The sequence below is a fragment of the Octodon degus genome, unplaced genomic scaffold (genome assembly GCF_000260255.1).
Source record: "Octodon degus isolate 3935 unplaced genomic scaffold, OctDeg1.0 scaffold00090, whole genome shotgun sequence".
NCBI classification, from domain to species: domain Eukaryota; kingdom Metazoa; phylum Chordata; class Mammalia; order Rodentia; family Octodontidae; genus Octodon; species Octodon degus.
In genome coordinates this window covers 4454437-4481369 of record NW_004524666.1, presented here as the reverse complement: position 1 = coordinate 4481369, position 26933 = coordinate 4454437, and the positions used below count along the sequence as shown (strand labels likewise).

The 26933-nt window shown below is 43.4% G+C and overlaps 1 protein-coding gene across 1 annotated transcript in view; it reads left to right on the top strand.

The window, feature by feature from the left end:
• Prep (prolyl endopeptidase) overlaps positions 1 to 26933 on the top strand; it is a 112771-nt gene that overhangs the window by 10475 nt on the left and 75363 nt on the right. The window contains exons 3-6 of the mRNA XM_004637457.2: positions 15328 to 15461; positions 16855 to 16985; positions 20382 to 20591; positions 24657 to 24778. Of these exons, the coding sequence (XP_004637514.1) occupies positions 15328 to 15461; positions 16855 to 16985; positions 20382 to 20591; positions 24657 to 24778 (597 nt within the window). The remainder of the gene's footprint in view (positions 1 to 15327; positions 15462 to 16854; positions 16986 to 20381; positions 20592 to 24656; positions 24779 to 26933) is intronic.

Here is a 26933-nt window from a genome sequence, read left to right as displayed (position 1 = left end):
CTTTTTGCCTCCCTCAGGTCAGGTGGAAGCAAATTCCTCACAGCCTTCATCTACCCGCCTTACTCCGCTTTATTTTGTCTGCACCCTCTTAGTTGAGTATTTCAGGGGTTGTCACTGAGTTACTGGAGAGGACAGACAGAGAAAGGAGGGAAGAAGGCGAGAGAGGGTCTGTTCTAGCCACTGGACACTTGGGGTTACGCTGTTGACTGAACGTAGACTATCAGCTCTCTGTACCTGATGACTTCACTTTTTTCCCCCTTGAGAGCTGCCTTGGGCAGAAATGACAAAAACAACAGTTTCATTTTCTTTGTGTTTCCTGAGAGAATTAGTGAAGAACTAGCCCACCCCTAGGCCAAAAAATTCTTTCATGTATAATCATTCATTCTAAAACAAGAAGGTAAAATTGCTGTTTGTTTCAGGAGGATCAAAGGGACATACATGTAGGTCTTCTTTTCTGGGACACTGTGTACTGTCCCTTCACACTCTCCCATTGACTGAGTGGTTAAAGGCAGCTTCCCTGCATCTGCTGACAGAGAACAGAAGTGCTTTGATCTTACAGGGAAAGAAACCTGGAAATTTCTCCTCTTCCTTTGTGTCCACACTGTTTCTTTCCTTGGCAGGGAAGAGTTAAATGTTAGAGGACTGAACATCTCTAGGACATTTAAATATCCTAGGATTTCTCTGGAGATACTTTATCCTTTCACCGAGGTCAGTGGAATACAGAGTTTAGGGAAATAAACACCTGTTTTCACTGGCACCCTTCCTTTTCTGTGCCAGAATCAGTGTTCTGTTTGCTTGCTTTTGATTCGGCTTTTATCCTTTCAGGTTAACCCTAGGTGTGTATTAAAGGTTTCTGCTTGGTTCTGATGCAGTCCAGACAAGGGTCTACCTGAGCCTGTGCTTTCTTTTAGCACGGGTCCGTGGCCATCTCTGAAGGAGCTCAGGTCGAGCTAGCTGGGTCACGATCACCCTGTCTGATTGCCTCTCCCCATGAGTCCACTGCCGTGTCAGGCAAGGAGAGCCAGGGTGCTGGAATCTTGCTTCCAGGCCTTCCGGAACCAGCAAGAGCTGGTCGTGAGTCTCTACACTAAGAGATGGCTGTGACTGCTTACTGTTTGAGCTGCGGAACCCTGGACATCAAAGTTATTAGAGCCTTGTTTAGGTTTATTATGTTCTTTGAAGACTTTGGAACAAAGCAGGAATCTTCGTAGATCTTTTTGTAGATCCTTATGCTACACTATGATATTTTGAGGACCAGGAAGATAGTTCAGTGGCATAAGCACCTACCTGGCAAGTGGCAAGGTCCCGAGTTTGATCCCTGGTACCAAAAAAAAAAAAAAAAAGAGAGAGAGAGACAGACAGAGAGGCAGAGATTGAGATTTTGATGCTGCTTCTGTGTTGAGGATGGAGTATTTGCCCTATAGGGCCAGGAGTCACAAAACACAAGTTGTAACCTGTGGTCTTCTATCCTCTTCTGTGCACGTAAGATGATATCTAATCTGGGAGTCATTTTCTTCATAAGAAGAATGAAACCATGAGCCTTCATTTAGCTATCAGGCATAATGACATTCATATGAGAAAATGTGTGTTAAATCCTTTTCACATGCATATCAAACAAATGAAGATGTTACTTGGTATTAAATGGATTCGAATACAGACTTTCTAAGACTATTCTTCTAGTTGCTTAGAATATTGAACTTCAAAGGCATGTCTTTTCATTTCATTCACAAAACTTAGGGGGATTTTCCTTTTGAATTCTAGGTTTTAGGTTTTATACACAAAGACAGACAGATAGACACATGCTCAGCATTGAGTTTTGAATGGAACTGTATGGCTTCATTAGGTAGTATTTAAACTAGCCCAAGGATCCCCTTCAAATTCTTGGGTGGCATCTCTTTTAATTGCTACCTTGTGAACCCAACCTGTGAAGCTGGCCTGTGAAAACACCTTTCCATCCATCCATTACTATATATCGCCATGTATTATCTCAACCTCCAGGCCTTTTTACAGGTTAGAGATCTCATTAACTCATGTGGGAATGTTTAGCCTTATTATAGTGTGTAAGCACACTCCTCATAAAACCAAGCTTGAAATATGTATCTAGGGTACAAATTTCTTTTGATGTCTGGATGGGGTAATTGTCAAAGGAATGAGGAAATGGCCTATGCCAAGTCATTCATCTCTTCTAAGCATTTCCCTTTACACCACCCACCCACCTCACCTTTTTTTTGCCTGTTGAGACAGGGTCTTGCTATGCAGCTCAGGCTGGCCTTGCGCTTACTTTGTAGCCTAGGCTGGTCTCAAACTCGCAGTGATCCTCCTGCCTCAGGCTCCGGAGTGCTGGGATTACAGGCGTGCTCCACCATTCTCTTGTTTTCTGTAACACAGCTTTTGATTCAAGCAAGAGAGACTGATTCTTGCCAACTTAGCTAACAGGGAATTTATGGCATGAATATAAGGGCAGTTCCTGGGATGGCCAGGCATAAAACAGGCAAGAACTTTTAGGGTTGTAAGGCTGGAATTCCAACTTTTTACCCAACACTACTAATGATTTCCAGTCATTCAGGTTTCTGTCCTGTGTTCCGGTGACCCATGTGCTCAAGGGGGACTCTTGATTGACCAATCTCTGGATGTTTGCTCACCCATACGCTGGACTGCTGCAGTCAGAGAAGAGACTGAGTAGAGTCCCTGAGGATTCTCTTTGAACCTATAGTAGCAGGACAGCTACCTGAATTTGATGTCCCACTTAAAAGGGAAGGAGAGTGGATGCTGGCTGCTCCGAAGGCCGCAGGGCTACTGATGTCATTCTCTCCTTTTTCCACATGTACTTCAGTAACTTCCATTCCCTTCCTTCCATCTTCTGTCCTCAGTTTACCTTCTAGTCCCTCTGCAAGGTATTAGGTTAAATGATACAGGTGAGCGATCGAAACAGGCAGATGTGGTACATGCCAGCATGGAATTTATATGGTAGCCTCGGAAGACAAAAGACGGCAAATGGCCGAACCATCGTGCCAAGAGGAGGCTAAGCTCCTTCTGTGCCATTGAGGAAAACTCTGTTTTAGAAAATCAAACCCTCAGCCACTGCTGACATGCTTTGTACTTGCGTGCACTTAGAACAGTGATACTTTCCTTGCAGGGAAAACTTCTCAGCTTTGGCTTCAATGACCTACAGTTTTTCTTTGAGAAATGCTGACGTCAGATGCAGTATCTTTGGGAAAATAGTTGTTAAGCAGCTAACAACTGCAGTTGGGGGTGCAGCTCAGTGCTAGAGCAGGTACTTAGCACCTGTGGGGCCCTGAGTTCCATCTTCAACACCAAGAGAACACAAAAAAGAGAACTTAACAACAGAAGGACAATGATACCTCTGACTTCTTGCAACCTCTTGTGTTTGTGTTTTAATTTTTTTTCAATATTTAGTTGATCAAAATCCCATTTTCTGTGCTGTTCTGCCACATCCATGGGGAAAGATTTCAGTCTCAGAAATCACCCAGAATGTCTTATGAAAAGCACGAGTCCCCAGCCTCCATCACTGGAGCATCTGATTTCAGTAGAAATGTCTGTCCCCCGCCACCCCACCCCCCATCGTTCTTCGTCCTGGGAAAACTGCCATGGTTAGACACGATGAGAGAATGATGATAATAATACCTTTGATTTATATAGGTCCCATCTCAAAGAGCTAAGTTGGACTAGTCGCCTCACTGTTATTTATAGCGTCTTCTTAAATGAGCGGGAGTCTGTTTTCAGTTCTAGTTTTTCTCATTGGAGGAAGCCAAATCATATGTCATAACAAAGACTTGTGGAAGTCTTCTAGGCTCAGATCACTTGAGTCAGTGATTTTTCAGGGGCTCCAGTTCTGCCTCCATAAAGCCTCAAACCTTTCTCCTTGTTTCCATCCGTGCGGACTCCACTCAAGGTCAGGCCTGCATTCTCACCCACCCACAGTGTCATTCAGTGGCTTCCCTTCTTCTAGACTTTTCTGTCCTCTTCCTACCAGCAACTCATGAGAGCCCTTCCAGATCCTGGCATCTGTTCATAGGAAGGTGAGAATAGTAAAGTAAATAACTTTAGAGGTAAAGAGACATGCCTGAATTCCAGCTCCAAGATTTTACTAGAATTTGATCATTTTTTAGCTCCTGTAAGCTTTAACTTTCTGACATATTTTAGAGGAAACTATTGCACATAGTTTTGGTGAAAATTAAATGATAGCCAGCCCCACGGTAAGTGCATAGTAAATACTCACTGCTGCACTTACACTGAGTGGATTAAATAGCATGGAAACTGTACTGCTTGATAATTTCAAAGTCCTAATCTTCAGCACCATCTGGGACTGGCTCTTTTATTGCATTTAATTCTTGGGCTCTTTTACTTGTTTTGTTCATGATTACCCCTCTGTTCAGATTTTCTTTCTTTTGGGATCATTTTTGGTCTTTTGTGTTTCTTTGAAAATAAGCCATTTCGTTGAGTTTTAAATTTCACTAGCCTGGGCTTTATGTATATATAGTAATTTCGTATAATAGCTTTACTCTCCCTGTTATGTTTCTTTGTCATTTCTGATTTTTTTTAGTACCTGTAAACTTCTCTCCCCTTGGGGCTTTGGCCAAGTGTGTTATCTTTTCCCTCCTTTCCCTCCTCTCCCCTCCCCTCCCATGTCCTCCCTTCCCCTCCTGTCTGGTCCCTTCCCTTTCTGTTGTGAATGTCCCCTTTCTGTTATGAATGTCCTAGCACTTACCTATAATCCCAGCTGTTTGTTTATTTATTTATTTAGCCAAGTTTAAGGCCAGCCTGGGCAATTTTGCAAGCTCTTGTCTCAAAATAAAAATTCAGGAGGCTGGGGGATGTAGCTTACTGGTAGAGCAAGAGGGCCCACGTTCAACCTCAGTATCACTAAATGATTTAAGTTCTTTGACTTACAAGTTACAGTTTTAAATTTTCCTAGTTTATTTCTTATTTCTTTTTCTGTTTGACTTAAATGTTTAGTTAAATGTCACTTTTCTCATTTAATGGTCAACCTCTTCAGTGCAGAGCCATTTTCAGGCTCCCTCAGGCAGCCCTTGGCCAAACTTCTGGTTCTCATCACAGTGTCCCTCCAGCCACCCAGCCTCACCCTGCTTAGCATACCACGCCTCTTAGGAGAGCTGTGTCAGTCAGGACTGTTGGGTAGCAGTGCCTGAAACTCAGCTCAAGCGAGGTCCCCTGAAGAAGAGCCGTGTGGCTGGCGTTGTCGGAGTCTGTGGTATCTGCGTATCTTGGCGTAGCCTGATCCAGGAGTGTGCACACTATTTCTGCTTCTCCTTCCCTTACGTCATCCCTTGTCCTTGGTCATGTGGTTTTCCAAGATGGGTCTTGTCTGTAGGTTTCACATAGTCTTACACCCTTGCTTCCCTTCTCTGTCCTTTAAAAGCCTTTGGATTGCTTTGTTTGGGTTCCTGCCTGCTTTATTGCCTGCTGCTTGTAGGGAAGAGTTGATGGGGGGACCCTCTAATACAAATGAACAGGGTTTATTTATAGGAAGAATGGGAAGGGAGTTAGCATAGTTAGAATACAGATAACGGTGTCTACAGCATCTGCTACTCAGCAGTGCTGGCTCCAGGGCTGGCTTTTCGCTGAGCGTGCACAGAGACAGCTGCTAAGCTCTGATGGAGAAGGTGTAGACGTCAGACTCTCTGAAGATATTGACGGTCACTTTGCAGACCCAGCACCTCACGTGCCCCAGATGTTCCTCACTGAGCAGTGGGAACACTGTCCTTCCCTGTGGAGTGTGTGGTAGATCTAGGCATGTACCTCTTCAGACTTAACTCCCCGTGGACTCCTGAATTAAATACTGTAGTACTAGGACAGGCCAGGCAAACAAACCTTCAGACAGGGGTGACTTCCTCCCATGTGGATGCCCTGCTGGCCCTGGCTCTGGGAAAGAGGTATAGTGATTGCCAGGGGAGGTCACATATCCCTCCCCTGCTCTATCCACGAGACTTCCCAAAGATACCAAAAGGAAACATTTCTTTTGGTCATATTCTGTAAAGTTTAATGTGTGATGCTCTTCTTTTTCTTATTTTCCAAGTGCTGTTACTATACTTTGGATTCCCTCACTGGTATAAGAATTATTCAAGAAGGCACATATTTAATTTCTTAATAATTGGTCAGTTTTGGATTTGAGATACAAATTGTTGCTTTCCTTACTAGGTTTCTGGACAGTAGCATGTTGACCAGAGGACCAAGGATTAACACTTTCCTGCCAGCTTGGACCATCCATAATACATGGGTGACTGTCCCTTGGGTGGTGGCATGGATAGTCATGCATATACAATTCTGTGGTGAATGTGTTAAGATTTTAGCTTTGAGGAGCCGGGGAGATGGCTCAGTAGAATAAACACTTCCCTGGCAAGCACAAGGGTCTGAGTTCAATCCCTGGTTCTGCAAAAAAAAAAAAAGATTTTAGCTTTGAATAGGCTTCTTAGTGTGTGACTAATACTGAGGACAAAGCTTGACTGTAAAGTCAAAATGAGGGTTTCTGTGTCCTCACCCCTGATTGACAGTAACAAGCCCCAGCGAGGGAACAAGTTTAATTTACTCACTGGAGATAGACAGCAAAGGTGGAAAGAGACTGAAGGCTTCTAGAAGGTTCCACCTGGCCTGTTGAGCGTGTGTAGGTAGATGCAAGGTGTTTTGGTGCTCAGGTCTTTACCTGAGTGCGGATGGTTCTGGAGTGAAAAGATGGGCCTTCAGGTCTGCACTATTAAAAAGACAAGCCACAAGGACGTGGGGTTCTTGCTAATAGAGTTAGGTACTTCTCCACAGAAATAGGACGGTTGGAGGTTTTTGAGCCCAGGAAGAGAAAGGCATTTCGCTTCTCTCAAGTTGATGGCACTGTAGTTACAACTGTCCTGTCCAGTTTAAACTGAGGTTCATATTTTCTTTGTTGTCTTAGGCACTGCTGGTTTTTGTTCATGTTCTGTGAATACCGGAACACGAAGGACATTTTCCTCTGCCAGAAAGTCCTCGTGTACCTTGGGAAGCACATTGTTCCAGCAGTCAGTAGTCTCGATCTAGATGTGTTTTCTAAAGAGCAGCTACACCTCATTCTCTGGCGTGAACTGTTTCCAGCTTTCTGTGTGACTCCAGGCTCCATTTCCTTTGGCCTCTGCTGGAATCTCTGACACCTTCTGCCATTTTTTAAAGGTAGATATCCTTGTCCTTGGAGAGTCGCTTGTGCCTTCTCCTAAAGTGCGCTGCCCCCTTACGGCTCTTGGTCCTCCTCAGAGGCTAAGAGGGGGGGTCTCTTGCTAGGCACTAACTGCTTTCTCCAGAGGCCTCCAGTAGTTGCTTTAACCTGGTCCTGGGTATATTATAGTTGTTGCTGGAGACTTCAGGGGATTGGTTCTGGGACCCCCTCACAGATACTAAAACCTGATGGTGCTCAAGTCTCTTATATAAAACGTAGTATTGCTGTTACCTGCTTCCCTAAATCACCTCTAGGTTACTTACACAAACCTACGACTATGTTGTGGTAATGGTGGTTGTACTGTGTTCTTTGGGGAATGATTATGGGAAACGAAAGACTGTACATGTTCAGTAAGGATGCAGGGTTTTTTTCAAGTATTTTTGATCTACAGTTGGTTGAATCTTAGGATATGGAGGGCTTGTTTGTGGCCACTTCAGTTGGTGCTCTCAGGTTCCTTTGCTGACCAAATCAAGGAAGACCGTATATTTTAGTAAAAAGGAAAAGGGATTTATTTAAAGCTGACTCTGAGGAGCTGGAGGGTCCCATTTGCCTCAGATTGTGTCCCTGTGCACAGGTGGGCAAGGGTCTTTTAGAGTAAGGAGGGGCAGGAAGCACGGAGGAGGATACGGCTCTCCACACTGGCCACACTGCATCCTGGCCGCTCCATCTCACTCTTCTCTTATGGGAGGGAAATGGCTCCAGCCTCCTGGGATAGCGACATATTCTGTCACTTCTTTGGTGCTGCAGAGAGGAGGGGGGTGTTGGTTATGTGCTCAGCAGGAGGAAGTTTGGAGAAGTTGCTTATCTCTGCCAGAAAATGAACTTCCAAGTTCCATTTTGCAGTGCCAGGTACAGGCTGTGTATGCAGCAGAGACTCCTCCAAGGTCATGAGGTGTATCTAGCACCATCCACAGCTTTTGCTGGTACAGAGTAAGAGGTGGCTGCTCCCCCAGCGCAGGTCTGTGGCCTGCAATTCATTCCCAGGGGTGTCCGCTGCCTGCGGACTGCACCCCCACTTAGCTGCCCACCCGCCCTCTTCGGGAAAGAGAATCCCTTTGCCTTGTCTTCTGGTACCACTCCTCTTTATCTTTACCCTAACTTCATCATCCCTTGTGTTGTATGATAGTGTTTTGTATAAATGTTTAGCTAATGATTTGGCTGTGGTGTTTATTTATTCATGCATGAATTATCAAAGGACTTTTGAGTATTTTTTTTTTTTTTTAGCAAACTGCACTTTTCATTTATAGTTCTGTTTAGAAAGACAGAATGTGTATGTTCAGATATAGAGCAAATCGTAAGTGATCTTACATCTGTTTTTTGTAAGTATACTTTTTTTTTTAATTTTAGGGAAGGGTCTACAGGGTGTTCAGGGTCTTACTACTAGATCAGACTTGTAGAGATCCTCCTGTTTCCAGCCTCCTAAGAGCTGGGATTACGGGCGCGCGCCACCGTGCCCAGTCTCAGTTGCCTTCTCAGTGTGCCCCAGGGGAGGGGCCAGCAATGCAGGCCCCGGGATCGAACCCCTGGCCCCTGAGCCTGCTTGCAGGTGCTTACATCAGCTGAGCTATTTGGCCAGCCCTTTTATACATTTTTAATGTACATGAGATTTTGATATATGTGTACATTGTAGAATGGCTGTATCAAGATATGTGGCATGTGCATCACCTCATATACTTATCATTTTGAGGGGAGAACATTTAAAATCTACTCTGTAGGCCATTTTCAAGTGTACAGTGTTCAATTCTGTTATTAACTGTAGCCACCATGATGTGTAGTAGCTATCTTTTTAAAAATCTTTGATTTGTTTATTTATTTATTTGGTATAGGGCTCAATGCACATCTTGGACTTATAGTGATCCTCCTGTCTCCCAGGAACTGAGATTACAGGTGTGCGTCACTATGCCCCGTCTCTGTGGCCAGCTCAGTGGGACCAGCGTGGCATGTGGTACTACAGGTGGAACTCAGGTCTTTGCACTTGCCAGGCATGCACTAAGACTGCTGAGCTATCTCCCCGGCCCTGTAGTAGATATCTTTTTTTTAATTAATTTTATTGAGAAACAAATAGTAATGAGAGTTTCAAAACAGGTTAGTAGGACAGTTACAATAATTAATGCATTGCATATTGTTGTCTTTGTAGTAGTTATTCATAGTACAAGATGCAGACATGATATCCTGTCCAAACACTATTAGTACAAATCTTTCTTCTCATTGAATTAAGAGAAAGTAGCTATATATCTATCCTGACTATTTTGTATATGCATTTACAAAATGGTCCTTCATTTATATCCCCCTTTTTTGTCTAGTTTTGTCAGAGATGGGTATTCCATTGCCATTTAAATATTGTAGGTGCGTGAATTCAGCACAAAAATCCAATATAGTCCAGTAGTCCATAATAGTAATGGGTTATGTGTAAGACTGGCAGTGTCAGAAGTTGTTGACTTGAGCCTTTTACAGCTCAGCATATTAATACGGCTTTACTTTTTATACAGTAGTAGATATCTTAAACGTACTCTTGTGGTCTGAAATTTTGTGTCCTTTGGACAGTATCTCCCAAGTAATTAACCCTCAGCCTGTCATAACCGCCCTTATATGCTTTGTTTCTGTAGCTTTAACTTTTTCAGATTCCACACATAAGGGAGATCTTGAGGTATTTCTCTTTCTGCGTCTGCTCATCTCAGGTTTGAGTATTTTGCATATCTCAATACAGTGCATGTGAGGACAATTTGAAAACGTTCTTCCTGGAGGCAGGAGAGGTAGAGGTACTACAGTCAGCTAAGTTAGGTAGAAGTATCATAGGCAGTCCAGTAGGACCAGGCCCTGAGACGGTCAGTGGAGAGGCTGGGAACACATTGCAGCTGTGGCTGGAGGTGCATCCTTTGAAGGTCAGGTCTCAAGATAAAGATGGAATGGTAAGACCTACATGCCTTCCCAGGGAATAAGCCATATGCTGTAATTGCCAAGTAACCATGCTTTTTTTAAAAATTGAGGTAAGAACACAACTTGAATTGTACCCTTGTAACACACTTTTTAAAAGGTGCAGAGTAAAGTATTAGCTTAGGCACAGTGTTGCAGAGCCGATCTCTAGAATTCATCTCGGGCGACTGAAACTTTGCTCTATTCTTAAGCTTTATAGCAATGAAGGCAAATGGGATATAAGTAAGATTTAGTTGTCAGTGGCTGCTGCTCTGCTGGGGAAATGTTTGACTCATCTGTAGACATAAAATCTAAGTTGTTAATAGCTGTCAGAGGCTCAGCTGCTTGTATCATTAATGAGTTTTTGTTTATCTGTTATTTTAATAAATCCTGGATTAGGATTTGATGCTGAAACTCCTCGAGGCACAAATCATTTAAATTCTCCTTGCTCTTCTGTGTCACCATGGAATTCTTCTGGGTTCCTCCATCTTTATTCTTACCCTTGCTCATTCTTTCCTCAAAATGTGTTTCTAATTTTTAGACCAGGTGTCCAGAACTGTCGCTCGTGTTTTTTTTTCTGGTTAAAATATCAGAAACAAAGCAATGGCCGTGACTCATCCACATGGCTGACACTGACAAAGGTTCTACAATCTGTGGTACAGGATCTCAGGATAAATCCTGAGGGGATTTCACTGACCTCTTCAGACCCAAAAGCTACAACTCTTGTTGCATAGGTCCTGCTTTACCTTGGTCTTAGCCATCCAGCAGAAAAGTATGAAAAACGAAATATAAGAAGTAAAGCCATGTTGTTATATTGACCTGTGGGGGACTCAGGTCAACAATTTCTGACATTGCCAGTCAGGCGGAAGACCCAATACTATTATGGGCTACTGGACTCTTTTAGAATATTTTGCTGAGTTTACACACCTATAATATTCAAATAACGGAACTTAACAAAAAAAGGGTATACAGATGAATGTCCATTTTGTATCTGTGTATTCAAAGTGGTTAGGATAGATATATAGTTACATTCTCTTAATGAATGGAATGATTTGTTCTAAGGGTGTTCGTAAATAGGATATCAAGTCCACATCTTGTACAGCAATTAACCATTAAGAAGAATGTATGCAGTGTGTTAATTATTGAAACTGTCCTACTGATTTGATTTGAAACTGTCTCATTGATATTTGTTTATCAATAAAATTATGGCAAAAAAATCTAAAAAAAAAATATCGGAAACATTAGGCACTCTATGTAAACTGAAGCCTGGGAAAGCCTCTGTACAGAACATTTGGCACTACCTTCGTGAGAAGGTTTCGCCCAAGTTATAAAGAGAAGCATAATGAAAGAACTTTGGACTTTTAGGAATTTGAATGTTGTTTGGTTTTACATTTAAATATTTGATTTGGAAGAGTGTGGTCCTTAGGTATCCCTACATTTAAAGTACTTGACTAACATGGGGAGGTTAGCAAAATTGGATGTACTGATCTTTAAATTATTTCATAACATTATTGTGCTTGGTATAACAGTTTTATTTTTTGTTTGTTTTTAGTAAGAAAAGACAGTGTGTTAGCTTTAGGGCAAAATGGTTTTTCTATCCATGGTCTAATCACAACCATGAGATGCAGAAAAAGCAACGTAAACTAGAGAAATTGTGGAAGAATAATATTCTTCCTTTTCAGAGAAAGTGAGCTGAGCAGTCTGTTGCCTGACCTGTGATCCTTGGGCTCCGCCTGACCTACCACAGATACAAAGGGACATTCGGGATCCTTTCTCAGCTGGTGTCCCGGCAGGAGGGGAAGGACCAGTGAGGACCCTCAGCTTGCTGGGGTCTCAGTGTAGAGACCCTGTTAGAGTTCAGACTGCAGTTGCCATCAAAGCTGCACACTGATATGCACAGTGCTGCTTTCATGGTTTCTCTGCTTCTCAGAGGCCAGCGTTCCTCTGGGCCTGGCCCCTCGCCTGGGTCACTGCCCTAGACTCCTGACTGGCCTTCCTCTCTCCGCTTTTCTCCCCCTCAGTCTGTTCTCCACTCCAAGCAGGGCAGTCTTTTCTAACGAATAAGCCAGATTGTCAGGTTTTCTCCTTCCCTGGTCATAGCTTATTTGCACTGCAGTGAAGACTGAGACTTCCTGCCTACCCATCAGGTACCAGGTTCCCCAGTCTCGGTCAGCGCTGCCTCTCTTCCTCACCCGCAGCTGCACCGACTTCTTTGTGCCAGCCAACCGCCTCCCCTGCCAGGGCCCCTGCTCTCCTGCTGTCCCTACCTGGGGCATTCCACCCCTCCTTCATTCTCTCTCAAGACCTCAGTTCAAGACTCTCCAGAAGGGCTTCCCTGCCCACCTGCTTAAGTAACTTTTCTTCCGGAATCTGTGGCCGTGTCTGATTTGTAAATTTTTAAGGCATTGTAGATGGATTCTGTTGTGAAATTAATAAAGATAGCATGACAGTGTCAAATTGTCATCAAGATTCTTGCTATTTGTGCTTGTTCAGTACTTGTCTTCTAAGCTGGTTGATAGCTAAGAGTTCAGGAAGCAGCACCAGTCTTTGGGTGATATTTTGAGTAAGAGCACTGCTGTTCTCGTCACCTTCCATACAGCTCTACTTGTTCTGAAACCCTCTGGCTTCTTTTCATTTCCACCCAGTAGAGTGTGAGCTCCTTTATAATAGGGGTTTTGCCTTGGACTGTCTTAGTTACTCTTCTCTCATTGCTGGGACAAATACCCAGCACTCAAAATGAGGGAAGGAAAGGTTTATTGAGCTCACGGTTGCTGGAGGTTTCATAGTACAAAACAGCCTGACTTATGCAAGACCTTGGAGCCTTATTTGCTCAGGAAAGAGGGTCAGTGCCTCTGTCTTCTCCAAACGTCTTTTCTCTGCCCAAGGTGGCCTCAATCACAGACATCGCTGCCCCATGCCACAGAGTCGGGAGGAGAGGCCGGGGCGGTGCCATATCCAGGATGATGAGCTCCACACCTCCGAGAGACAGCCACCGTGTGGGTTGGAGGGGAGGACGGGGTGGGGGGACAGAGCACATGCTGCCAGTTTAGGGGTTTGCGCTGCTCTGGCCCCTGCCCTCGAGCGTCGAGCCCCACCCTGGTCCTCCGGCCCCGCCCCTCAAGCCACTTCCTGCTCCTTGAGCTGGGTCTGCCCCATGACTTAGATGAGGCTTTGGGGGAGCAGCTAGACACAAACCGTAATAGACTCATTGCCTGTCCCTCCACCCTGTCAGAATTAGTGTTGATACATTCTGAGTTCTTGGTAAACCTGTGCAGGTAAACCAGCTCCCTATCTGCCCAGCCTGGCCCAGTCTGGATGGGAGCAGATCCTTGCTTCACTCTTGGATCTGCTTTCTCTTCCTATCTGGTGTGGATAACTGCTTTCATGACGGGTGTAAAGCAATTCCAGGGTAGGTGATGTTGTTGACTTACTGTGTGACCGTGACTGTGACTGGGTGGCTTTGGGGCCCCATGCTTCCATCTGTGAAGTAGGAGTGGCAGAAATGAGGTCAAGAGCTTCTGCCATGAAGTGAGGTCATCCTCTTGGACACACATTTTATAAGCTCCAAAGTGCTGCCACTCCATGGCTTCTCCAGATGTCCATTAATTTGTAACTAAAAGCAAAAGCCCATTTCTTCCTTAATGCTCTTTTCAGTGGCAGTCAGGTAGGCTTACTTTTTCTGTTCAGGGCCTTACAGTGAGTATTTTAGGCATTACAACCCACATAGTAGGGCTCTGTCCCCCACCCCCAACCCTTCCAACTTTTTAAAACATAAAAAACATTCTAAGCTTGAGGGTCATAGGAAAGCAGGCCAGCTTGAAGTTTGCTAATCCCTGATGGTGGACAGTTGAAAAATATATTTCTATGAGACCTTTATTTTCAGTTGGAGCAAAGTAAGAAGTGTGACCCAGCATGGTTTTATTTTCCTTGAATTAGTCCTCTTGCAGAAATGCTGCCGATCACCATATTCATACTTCATATCCCTCTCCTGCCAAGGGTGTTGTGAACATGCATGGGTTTTGAACCAGCTCTTCCCTGCACAAGATCATGGTTCTCCAGGGCTGGGTTGGTGGTTTGTGGTGAGCAAGCCAACGCATATCTGTCCACTTGAGAGGCTCTCTGAGGCTGGGTGGCTCTGGAGAACTCTCTGATGCACCTGAAGTGGAGTCTAATAATAATGCATCTTTGTCTGCCATCTAAAATATATTATGTTCTTCATTGATGTTCCCTCTTAATGATTTACCCATTCATAGACATCAGATAAACCTTCTAATGGAGCTGATGTGGTTAGTGTTGTGTCATCTGTCACTGAAAACCAAGCCTAAATCATTACGAGGTCAAGTTTTTACAGTATTACAAACTTTAGCAGCTTATTTCTGTGTAAGGTATACTTAGGTGCAACTAATCTCATGGAAAAGCAGCCCCTTTCCTGCCAAGATCTCCTGACCTTTGGCAGCCCGTCTCTTTGAGTGCTCATTTTTTCTGGCTTGAGTGTACTTTTTTTTTTTTTTTTTTTTTTGCGGTACTGGGGATCGAACTCAGGACTCTGTGCTAGCCAGGCAAGCACTTATTCTACTGAGCTATCTCCCCAGCTGGCAGCCCATCTCTTTTCCTTTATATAAACCATTGTTTTTGGTGTTCTTAATGCCACTCATTTCTTTTTTCTTTAATATTCTTTGGCTTGGATTTTCATGAAGTTCTCTGGACTTGATGTGGTGGTAGATCTTCTTAAGTAACGAGGCAAAATCTCCGGGACTGTGCCCAAGTGTCCTCAAGTTCTGTCTTAGTTACTCTGACCTCTTTTGAGACTGCCTCTTGTTGAGTAAGAAGCCTGGCATATTGGCCTGCTGTAGATGTAGATTATTAACAGCCTGTGACCCAGGCTGCGTTGTCATGTGCTGGGCAGAAGCCAGTTCTGGAGGATGTTGAGCAACCTTTTGTCCATTTGGTTCCACAGTTATCTGTAAAGTCGACCTAATGAAGTAGCCTTCTCCATAGGATTAATATGGGTTTTAAGTGAGCCAATACTCACTCTGTGAACATTAGTTAAGTTAGTGCCGTGCAAAGGTTGGTTATTACTTATGGAGGGGAAAAAATTGTGCTCTTGCTGATATATATTAGTGGGTAGCATCCCACGTGGGAAAATTTGTGTTTGACTTGCTTGGTCCATTTTGATTTTTTTTTTTTTTAAACAGGCTTTTGTGGAGGCTCAGAACAAGATTACCGTGCCATTCCTTGAGCAGTGTCCCCTCAGAGGCTTATACAAAGAGAGAATGACTGAACTGTATGACTATCCCAAGTATAGCTGCCACTTCAAGAAAGGAAAGCGGTAGGTGATACTGCTTTCATTTAATTTCCTTTTTACTTTCCAGCTGAATGCTTTCTTGAATTGCAAAATACAAGTTCTACATAACTTAGCAGTTTATAAAATTATCTCGCTAAGAAAAGAATTCATTTCTGTGTTTAAATATGTGAATGTTATTTGTTTTATTAAGCATCATACAAATTCTTAATGGTTAAGAAATTTAGTAGAGATAAATGCACTGAAGAATTCTAGACTGCAGGAAGTCATTTTCATCTTATGGCAAGCAGTTGGCAAGATAGGATGAGTCACGAACAGCAATGACAATTTGTCTCTAATATTATCTTGGCCTTCTGTTACATTGTATTATCTGTATTTTTTTTTACATCCAAGAATGGTGAGATCAGCCAAGAAGTAAAGTCTAGAATTCAACCCTTTTGTTCCTCTCTTTTTAACCCCCACTTAAGCATGTTCTCTCCTAGGGCCGGCCAGATAGCTCAGCGGATTAAAGCACCTGCAAGCAGGCTCAGGGGCTGGGGGTTCGATCCCAGGTGCAGGCCCTGCTCCCAGGATGTGCTGAGTCGGCAGTTGAGACTGGGTGTGGTGACACACGCCTGTAATCCCAGCTCTTGGGAGGCTGTAAACAAAATCCAGTCTAGTCTGAACACCTTGTAGACCCTTTCCTAAAATACAGGAAAAAAAAACCCACCAAAAACATATTCTCTCCTTATTTTTATAAATCGCCTTAGAGCTGCCATCAGAAGTTTACTTTAGAATTTCTTATACTCTCCCCGCGCCCCCCATTGTGTTCCACCCTTACACAGAGCTGGGCAGTTGAGTCTGCGTGCCAGTCCTGCCTGCCACCTGATTTTAACAATAAAGTCTCGCTGGAACTCAGCCATGCTCATTTGCCTGTGCATTGGCCATCGCTGCTTTTGTGGTACCACGCAGGAGCTGCGTGCTCTATCACAACAGGCTGTGCGATGCCCAAGCTCCAAAACCCGCGCTGTCTTGCCTTTTGTGGGACAAGCGCGCTGATCTTGTATGCTAGCAGCCTGGGTAGGGACGCAAATGGGAGTTTCATTTTAGGAAAATCTGCTTGCTTCTTTATTTATATATATAAAAAAAAGTTGCTCCTTGAGCGTAGTTGTAATTTTATCAAATCAGTCTTTGTCTCTGTTTAGCTCCTGTGCAGCATTATAGAAAGCTCTTTGCATACAGAAAATAGTGCAGGTAACAAGCCCTAGGAAAGGGAGTTGGGGCGATGTCTCACCCTGCTCCTTTTGTCCCCGGCATGGCCTGGTTTCTATTGTGCCTTTCTTTTTTTTGTGGTTTTGTTTTGAGTTGTACTTTAATATGTTTGGTTTTAGCCCCCAAATGGTAAATGCCTTCACTAAATAAAGAATATCTCTCCGCACAGGTATTTTTATTTTTACAATACAGGTCTGCAGAACCAACGAGTATTATATGTGCAAGATTCCTTGGAGGGAGAGGCTAGAGTGTTCCTCGACCCCAACGTCCTGTCTGATGATGGCACAGTAGCGCTCCGTGGTGAGTGCCGACCACCCAGGCTGCGGGCAGTCCTGGGCTCCCTTGGCACTCCGAAGTCAGTGTAACTGCTTCCCTTTGAAATGCCGCGTGTGGTTGAGGCCATATTGTAGAGCAGATGCACATACGATATTAGAGGAGCTAACTTTTGCCCAGTATATTTAGAACGTAGGAATTTCACTTTGTCGTTCTCACTCTGGTAGCATGAAGCCGAACTGGAGAATAATTCACACTGGACCTGGCTTAGCTTTGGGGATCTTGAAGTATCACCATCATTTCCTGTAACATCCCTGAGACCTATCTGTGATTGGAAAAAATTAAATCCTCTGTTGTAAGAAACGTAGGCTGTATAGCTGGGCTTGGTGATGCACACCTATAATCCCAGAACTGAGGAGACAGAGGCAGGAGGATTGCTGTGAGTTCCAGACCAGCCTGGGCTACAAAATGAGCTCAAGGCTAGCTGAAACTGCATGGAGAGATCCTGTCTCAAAACAAACAAACAAAAAAAACGTAAGCTGTGCAGAAAATGTTCAACATTCTAACTATAAATATAAGCAAGGAATAAATATTATCTGGTTTCTTTCTTTAGGGCGGCAGTGATCAGAATTTTAAAATCAAATCAATGTTCTGTATATTATAATTGCAAATAAGAAAACCCACAATGTTCTAGAAATTGAATAATTGATATCCTATTCCCTGAAGATACAAGCTTGATAAAGGAATAATTTTACCTGTAGTTGTACATCTCTTACATAACTGCCCCTAATATAACCTCCAACATACATAGAGAATATAGGCCCAGGTTTGCACTGTAAGCAAAGTTCTAGGGTAAGGAAGAAGGTTATTTTCCAGTTCCATTTTTTAATAATAACATGCTTTAAAAATTATCTTTAAAGGCTGGGGAGATAGCTTAATGGCTTAAGCACCTGCCTGGCAAGTGCAAGGTCCTGAGTTTGATCCCTGGTACCAAAAACTAAAAAAAAAAATTAGAATTATCTTTTAGTTGGGCATGGTGGGGCCACACCTGTACTCCTACCCTTAGGAGGCTGAGGTAGAAAGACCACTATGGTTTGAGGCCAGCCTGGGCTACGTAGTGAGACCAAGGCCAGCCTGAACTATGTAGCAAGACCCTATCTCAAAAAGCCTAAACCAATACATACATACATACATACATACATACCTACATACTATCTCTTGATTAACGTAAAGACAGTTTCTAGTGAAGTTGGCTCACCATTTCACCTATAGTAATTCCATGAACAGTCATAGATTTGGTGCTCTATGACTGAGAAATTGGCAGGGCAACATCCCCTGTCATTGGTGGGATGGGAGTGAGAAGAGTCCCATTCTGTTGGTCTGTGTTGGGGCCTTTTTTTTTTTTTGGTATTTTAGGGAAAGGTCTACAGGGTGTTCAGGGTCTCACTACTAGATCAGACTCAGCGTGATCTGCCTGTTTACAGCCTCCCAAGAGCTGGGATTACAGGTGCACACCATCAAGCCTGGTCTCAGTTGCCACCTCAGCATGCCCCGGGGGTGGGCCCAGCACTGCAGGCCCGGGAATTGAACCCCGGGTCCCTGCACTTGCTTGCAGGTGCTTTAATCTGCTGAGCTGTGTTGGGACCTTTATACAGGCATTTCTAACTGTGCCTGAGCTACAGTGACCTTTCTCCTCTCTTAAAAGAGGCTGAGTATGTAAATGATGATCCTTTATCAAATGGGTATGGAAAGTAAAAGATGCCGGCTACAGTACCAGCATGGAGTTTTAAAGGAATTGGATCAACTGGTTCTGTCACAGTTATGTATCCTGCATGGGAATTCATTCAGTCTAGACAGAGGCCTACCTTGCAGCCCGTCCAGAAGCTTTCATTACAGCGGAGCCTTAACTCTTGCTGGGAGGGTATATTCCAGCGACTTCTTTATAGGACGCTGGCGAGGGCAAGAAGGTAAATTAGACATGAGAGCTGGCCTCAGAGAGTTGCTAAATTTTCTGAGAGTGGTATTATAAGGAAGTTAAAATTTTTTTTGCGGTACCAGGGATTGAACTCAGGACCTTGTGCTTGCCAGGCAGGTGCTTGTGCCACTGAGCTAACTTTCCAGCCCACTACTATGTCATTTTCTAACGTGTTTATATTTCGTTTAAAATATTTGTGAGGTTTTTCTAATTATGTAAAAACAGTCCAAACATTGCAGCACTGTGTACAAAAAAAGGCAAATATCCTTTTATCTTCCATTAGTTTTCAGACTGTCTTATTTTGCAGTTACATAAATATCAGCCTGGGTATTATACAGGACAAAGAATTAGTAAGTAGATTTTATGAAATTTTAAACTCATTGCCTATTAATGGAAATTCCCATAAAATAGTTTAAAACTTCTGATATTTGAACTCCTCATAGTTCTGTCCCTGGTGTAGTTTAGAAAACTTTGTAAGAGGATGTCTCTGGGTCTGGAGTCTCTAATAGTAGGTTGGTTTCATGCTGTACATACTTCATAAGTATAAAGCCAATATATTTGTTAAGAAACATTCCCAGGCGCAGGGGCCTGGGGTTCATTCCTGGGCCTGTTGTGTTGGCCCCACCCCAGGGGCACGCTGAGAGGGCATTTGAGCTTGGGCGTGGTGGTGATGCCTGTAATCCCAGCACTTGGGAGGCTGTAAACAGGTGGATCACTATGAGTCGGATCTAGTAGTGAGGCCCTGAACACGCTGTAGACTCTTCCCTAAAATACAAAAAGAAGAAAGAAAGAAAAGGAACATTCCATAGTGGTGAGAACATTCTGCTAGGGCCTTAAAGAACCGTTCAAGACATGACAGTCTGGAGGCATTGTTGATTGCCATCGCTTCTTGTGTGAGTGTACCGTGCACCTTCACGGCACGCCTTCAGGGCTTCATTTACCTGGGTCTGTGGTGCCAGGTAGTGTGCCCGTTATTCTCTGAGTGCCAGTGATACTCTGAAAATGAGAATGTAAAGAGTTATTTCAAATATTTTGGAGTCTATCCCCAGAATTACTTAATAGCTATAATTTAATTTCATTACATGGTATGTGTCAGAATTCATTTAGTACTCTAGAAGTAGTTTGCCTTTCCCCTTATTCCTTTAGAGTATAAATAAAATATGCAGAAAGTCTCTGCTGTAAACTGAGTTATAATCCAGTGCTTCACTTTACCAATAGAGAAACTAAGACCTAGAAAATTTAGGAACTTTGTCCAGGGCCATAAAGATCGACACCTGTGAGGCCTGGCCAAGCCCTGGGGTTGCTCACTGCCACCTTCCAGTTTCTTCTGTTGCCCCTTCTGCATATGTGCTATGCCAGAGAGATTGGTCAAACAGGGTAGAAAACATGAGCAAGGCTAGGAGCTGTGTCCCGCATTCACCGTTTGACAGTTTCTCTTCTTCTCACAGGTTATGCATTCAGCGAAGATGGTGAATATTTTGCCTATGGTCTGAGTGCCAGCGGCTCAGACTGGGTGACAATCAAGTTCATGAAAGTCGATGGTGCCAAAGAGCTTCCTGATGTGCTTGAAAGAGTCAAGTTTAGCTGTATGGCCTGGACCCACGATGGGAAGGGAATGTTCTACAACTCATACCCTCAGCAGGATGGAAAGAGCGATGGTACGTGACGGCCTCATTGAGGCCCTTTATCACCGAAGGATAAGATACGACTGCTTGTATCTGACAGTGAAGCTAAACTCTAAAAGTTGTTTGGTCTAGAGCTAGGTTTCCTCAAAGGACCTCGCTGGGTAAGACCACCAGAACTTAGCAGCTTAGAACAGCAGCCACTGGTTTCTGCGTACGAGTCTGCGACAGTGCTTTGTTGGCATTGCCTTTGGCTTACCTGAATTCTGCTGTCAAGTCAGTCGGCTGATCTAGGCTGGGCTCTTTCACAATCCTGGGTCCTCAGCTCAGAAAACTGGGCTGTCTCAGCTCTGATCTCTGTCGTTTCTCCTCCTCTAGTAGCTGGCCCAGGCTTGTTCACATAGTGACTTCACCTGGAAAGCCGCCAGCACTTCACCTTCACTGCCTTTTGTTGGTCAAAGCACGTCGTCCCAGGGCCAGCCCCTCCTCAGTGCGTAGGAAAGCCGATTGAGAAATGGGGGCCAGTGTTGCAATCAGGCCTTCCCAGGTCTGTAGCTGCTTTATGTCTCCCAAGAGGATCATGGCAAAGGTGGATTTGTTAAACAAAAACAACTCTATTAGGTGATGCTGAGTAATTATAAAGCTTTCGTACTTCAGTGATCGTCTCTCTTCCTATAATCCAGAGTTCCATGTCACCCTTTGGTTGCATTTAACTTAACTTTTCTCCTTGTTATTCTTGGCTACACCATTATTGGTACCTCTCTGGTTGTGCAGAGATCCAAGAATTTTCACATGGCCCCTTCTTCTTTCCCCCTTCTCCCTTAATCTCCCCAGACAGGCAGGGCCAGGTACCCTGTATCCCACAGGTACATGCTGTGAGCGTCATTGCACCGCATAGGCTACATCCACTTAGGAAACCCAACATTTCCACATGGTACATAGCAGTTTCTTCTAACTCAGTTGGTCTCCGATGGGGGTTTTGCGATCTGTTAGAGCTTGAGAGCTCAGATGCAGATGCTTAGGAACTGTCTGGAGGATGTGGGCTGGCAAGAAGCATGGCTGCCCCAGGGCTTTCTGCTGCAACTTGCTGTATCTTTGTCATCTTAGAGATGCTTGTTTTCTGTTTTCCCCCGTTGATTTGGGAATGAGGCTGTAATGCCTTTTATTTCTTTTGGCTAGATTCAGCTTTGCTGCCCTTTTGATGAGGGTACAGAAAGAGCTTTATCTTCACTCACCAATGAGCTGCAAGAGGAGCTAAGAGTCGGCTTTTTATTCAGGAGTGTTGCTTAAAGGAAGACATCTGTACTCTGAATTAGCTGCCTGTGTTCAGAATGCCATAGAGTTAGAAAATGTTAGTTATTTCTGAGTTCTGGGAGACAGAAAAACGAAAGAATAAATTGCCAATTTCGGTGAAGACACCTTGTTCTTAAGTTGTGAAAAGTTACTCATTTTCCTTAACTTTCAGTGACTAACATAATGATTAGTAGTGGTGATCGATTTCAGAAAGCCATCTTTTCCCAAGTATAATTTTGTCACCCTGTTTTCAAGAGGATCTCATCAGCCTTTCAGATTCTAATGGGGACTCTATGACCAAAGCTAAGAATTCATGTTGTGTGCTTCTTACCAGTGTTCCTGGAAAAATACGAATATCTCTTAAGTACCATAAAGTTGTTTCATTTTGCTTGCTTTGTTTCTTTTGTTTTGGTGCAGTACTAGAGGTTGAATCCAGGGTCTTCTCACTGAGAGCTGAGGGTCTCACTAAGGTACAGCTGCCTAGGTGCAGCTCAGACTTGGAGTCCTTCTGCCTCAGCCTCTTACAGTGCTAGGGCTCCTCCTGTGCGCCTGCCTAAAAATATTTTTACATTATGATTTTATCTTTTTGCCTTTCATTGCCCTGACGACTTTGTTTCCATGTTAGTGTTGTGCATTTTATGGGTTTGGACAAATGTTTAATAACGTGTATCTAGCACTGTAGTATTGTGTATTCTTACTGCCCTAGAAAATACACTGCTGTACCCACTCATCCCTTCTTCCCCCAACTCTGGCAATCAGTGATTTTTTTTTTTTTTTAACTGTTTCTTCAGTGTTTCCTTTTCTCAGGTGTCCTGTAGCTGGCATCGTTCAGAGGATAGCCTCTTCAGATTGACTTTCCTTGCAGCTCATTTCTTTCTAGTGTTGAGTAATACTCTGCTGTCCAAGTGTACGTTTTAGCCATTCCCCAACCGAAGAACATTTTGGTTGCTTTTAAGTTTTGGCAATTAAGCATAAAGTCACTATTTTTAAGTTTGTTGTTAAGTTTTTTTGCGTGGACATTTTCAGATCCTTTGGGTAAATACCGTGCAGTACAACTACGGCATCGGATGCTAAGAGTCTGTTTACTTCTTTAAGAAATCTCCAGGGCTGGCCAGATAGGACCAGGGCTCAATCCCCAGTGTGTTGTACTGGCTCTGCCCCCAAGGCACCCTGAGAGGGTGACTGAGACTGGGCGTGGTGGTGCACGCCTGTAATCCCAGTGCTTGGGGGGCTGAAGACAGGAGGATCACTACGAGTCTGATCTGGGTAGTGAGACCCTGTAGGCTCTGTACTAAATACATTAAAAAAAAAAAAAGAAAAGAAAGAAAGAAAGAGAAATCTCCAAAGCCACATTCCAAAATCACTTTACCGTTTTGCATTCTCACCAGCCAAGGATGAGCGCTGCTTTTGTTCCATATCCTCACCAGCATTTGACGTAGCGTTCTGAGCTGTGGTCCCTCTAACAGATGTGTAGTAGTTTCCTGCGCATCCACAGTGTTATTGCCCAAGCTGATGTCATCACGATCATCTCCTGTGTCGTGCTCTCGGGGTTTTATAGCTCACATAGATATCCATTGTAATTTGCATTGCCCTGAAAACATACTTTGGAGCATCTCTTGGTATGCTTATTTGCAACCGAAGTGTTTTCTTTGTAAGGCATCTGTTAAGATCCCTGACCTAATATTCAGTCTGGCTGTTTCCTTATTTTTCAGTCTTTTAAGTACTTTGCATGTTTTGCATAACTGTCCTCTGTCAGATAAGTGTTTTTCAAATATGCTTCCCAGTATGTGACTTTCTTGTCATTGTTCTGATAGGATCTTTTGCCCAGTGTAAGTTTTTATACTTTTAATGAAGTCTGGTTTATCAGTTATTTAACTTACGGGTTGTGTCTTTGTTGTTACATCTAGATTTTTCTCCTGTGATACCTTTTAGGGGTCTTACCTTTAGGTCCACGTTCCATTTTAAGTTAATTTTTGTGATGGATGCGAAGTCTGTGTGTAGATCCGTACTGTGTGTGTCCAGCTGTGACAGCCCCATTTTTTGAAGAGATTTTGTTTGCTGTGTTATATTTTCATTGTTGTTTCTTTATTAAAGATCAGTTGATTAAATTTACGCGGAGCTCTTCGTGGGCTCTTGTTTCTGTTCCATGTGTCTGTCTGTTTATTCTTTGGCACTGTCATCCTGCCGTGATTACTATAACTTCATAGTAATCCCGGAAGTCAGGCGGTGTTTTTGTTCTGGCTTTGTTCTTCACCTTCAGTATTGATAGCTACCGTGGGTCTTATGTTTCTTCATATAGACTGAAAATAACTTGCTGGGATTTTGGTTGGGATCTTGCATTAATTCTACAAACCAAGTTGGGAACAACTGGCAACTTGACAGCTTTGAGGCTCCCTATCTATAAGCGTGAACTATCTTTCTGTTTAGTTCTTTCAATTTTTTCAGTAGGATTATATAGTTTTCCTTCCATAGATTTTACACCTGTCCTGTTAGATTTATGCCCCATGTCTTATGGGATGCTAATGGAAATGGAGTTTTAAGTTCACATTCATCGTGTGTCTCAGAGAGCAGTGGACTCCTGTCTGTCAGCCTTGTATTCTGCAGCTGAACACTTAGCATACATGGTACATTTTATTTATTTATTTTTTTTTTTTTGGTGGAACCAGGGATTGAACTCAGGTCCTTGCGCTTGCCAGGGAAGCGCTTATTCCACTGAGCTATCTCCCCGGCCCCATGGTACATTTTAGGTAGCGTAGACTTTCTGAAAATTGCCAACCACGTTTCAGTATATATTTTTCATTCCTTTAGGTACAGAAACATCAACCAACCTCCACCAGAAGCTGTGCTACCATGTCTTGGGGACTGAGCAGACAGAAGATGTTCTATGTGCCGAGTTTCCCGATGAGCCAAAGTGGATGGGTGGAGCTGAGGTATGGTACAGCTGGAATTCTCCAAAATCATGTCTCGTGTGTGTGTGTGTGTGTGTGTGTGTGTGTGTGTATGTGCATGTATACACATATTTATATGTGTATATTATATATACAGTGTATATACACATGTATATGTGTGTGTTCTTGTTATGTGGTTGTCTTTATAGGTAGAAGAACATTTGTGAGTGAATATTCCTTTTTTCAAAGAATAATAGGGGCTGGTCAGATAGCTTAGTAGATTAAAGCTCCTGCTTAGGCAGCTGCAAGGGCTGGGGTTCAATCCCCCACTTGCCATGCTGGCCCTGCCCCTGGGACGTGCTGAGACAGCAGTTGAGACTGGGCATGGTGGCTCTCGCCTGTAATCCCAGCACTTGGGAGGCTGAAAAATAGGAAGGATCACTATGAGTCTGATCTGTGTAGTGAGACCCTGTAGACCCTGTCCTAAATACATTAAAAATAATAGTATTCAAATTAATTCTTAATTAAGGCAAAAAAACTTTTTAACTGAAATTTCTACGTGAAAGTAATAACATGTTTCTGGTGGTATACAAAAGTAGACAATAGTCTGAAAGTAAATATGAACATTTGAAAACTCTGCATCTTCCTTGAGGTGAGCAGAGCAGCCTTCCACGGTGTTTCTTTGTGCACAGAAGCGAGATGGAGTGAGGGTGTAAGACAGTCTGTGCTTTGTTTGCCACTGTGCTACGTGCATGCATACTATTCACTTGTTTTCGTATTAAAATAAGCATCTTGCAGACATTCCCCATCCTACACTATTCATGCATTCCTTGGGCATTAACTTGACAGACAGTAACTGATCCCTGCTTCAGCGAAGTGCCTGAAGTTACCAGCCTCTGTTTTTATTCTGCATGTTGAGAATTGCCTACAGAGGATGCTTGGAGTAAGAAACTGGCTCCTGTCAGTTCCTTTCTGTGTCCTGGAAACTATTTGTTGTTAAAGAGTTGCAATATAGGCAGGATATTACTTCATTTTTGGTGGGAGTAAAGAATGCGCCATAAACTGTAGCCCAGTGAGGCACTTAGCTCTTCTCTGAAAGACAAGTAAGAGCTTTGGTAGGAAGACAGACATTAACATTCTTGCTTTGGAGTAATAAAATAAGGGAGAATACAATAAACTTTTGTTCATTGAGAAACTGAAGGAGGATATTGATGATATCCGCACGCATTGATGCCCTCGCTTTCTAGTTGTCCTTTTCTGTCATTATTTTGTTTCACTAGACTGAAGGTCCACAAACTCCTTCCCTCACACTGGATCAGTTGGAAGTTTTATTCTATTGTGTTTTCAGTTGTTTCACCCATTCATCCAGGGATATGAGGCTGACTTTCTCTAGTAGGAGTGCAGTGCTGCCCAGAACAGCTAGTGTTTAGAAACAGGAGACTTGTTCTACGTCCATTTAAGATCTGCATGGTCAGTTCTACTAGCTAGCAAATGAAAAGCAAAGCAGGTTTAAATAATTCAGGTGACCTTTCTACCATTCACTAAGTAGATGTACATCCATGTAACTTTTGTCATATACTCTTGATTACAGCTTTGAAAAGACAGTGATCACTTCTTGCATACACACAGTAAAACGCGTTCTAGGGTTATAATACGGAAGTCCATGGCTGGAGATGCTTGTTACCAAACTTGTATATTCTTTACTACCACGCACCTTGTTTCCCTGTTGAAAAGGAAGAGTTTACACACAAATAGCAGTGATGACTATTTAGAGAATGACAGCAAGCAAAGTATGCATTTGTATTGAACAGAAGTAATAATAAATAACTCATTAAAGGCACACACAAAAAGAGTCCAAGGGACTTTTTGTTGCATCAGGGCTGTCATTAGTGTGTTATGCAGAGGAAGTTTATGAGAAAACCAGTGGCTTCGTACCCATTAGTAGCCATGTTTCGTAAACTCAGAATAGGCACAGATAGTCTTCCCTCAGGCCTGGCTACTCCGTCCAGTGCCGGAGTTGGTCAGGGGCACCTGGCTGGATTGGTGAGTGCCCCTTCCTTTTTCTCCCTGCAAAGAGGCTCATCTTGCTACCCAGTGGAGCACTCAGTCGTGGAGCTATGAGTTCCATATTCCTGCAGCAAGAAAGCTTTCAGAAGTTTTAGGTCTACCCCAGATTGCTTTTTTTTTTTTTTTTTTT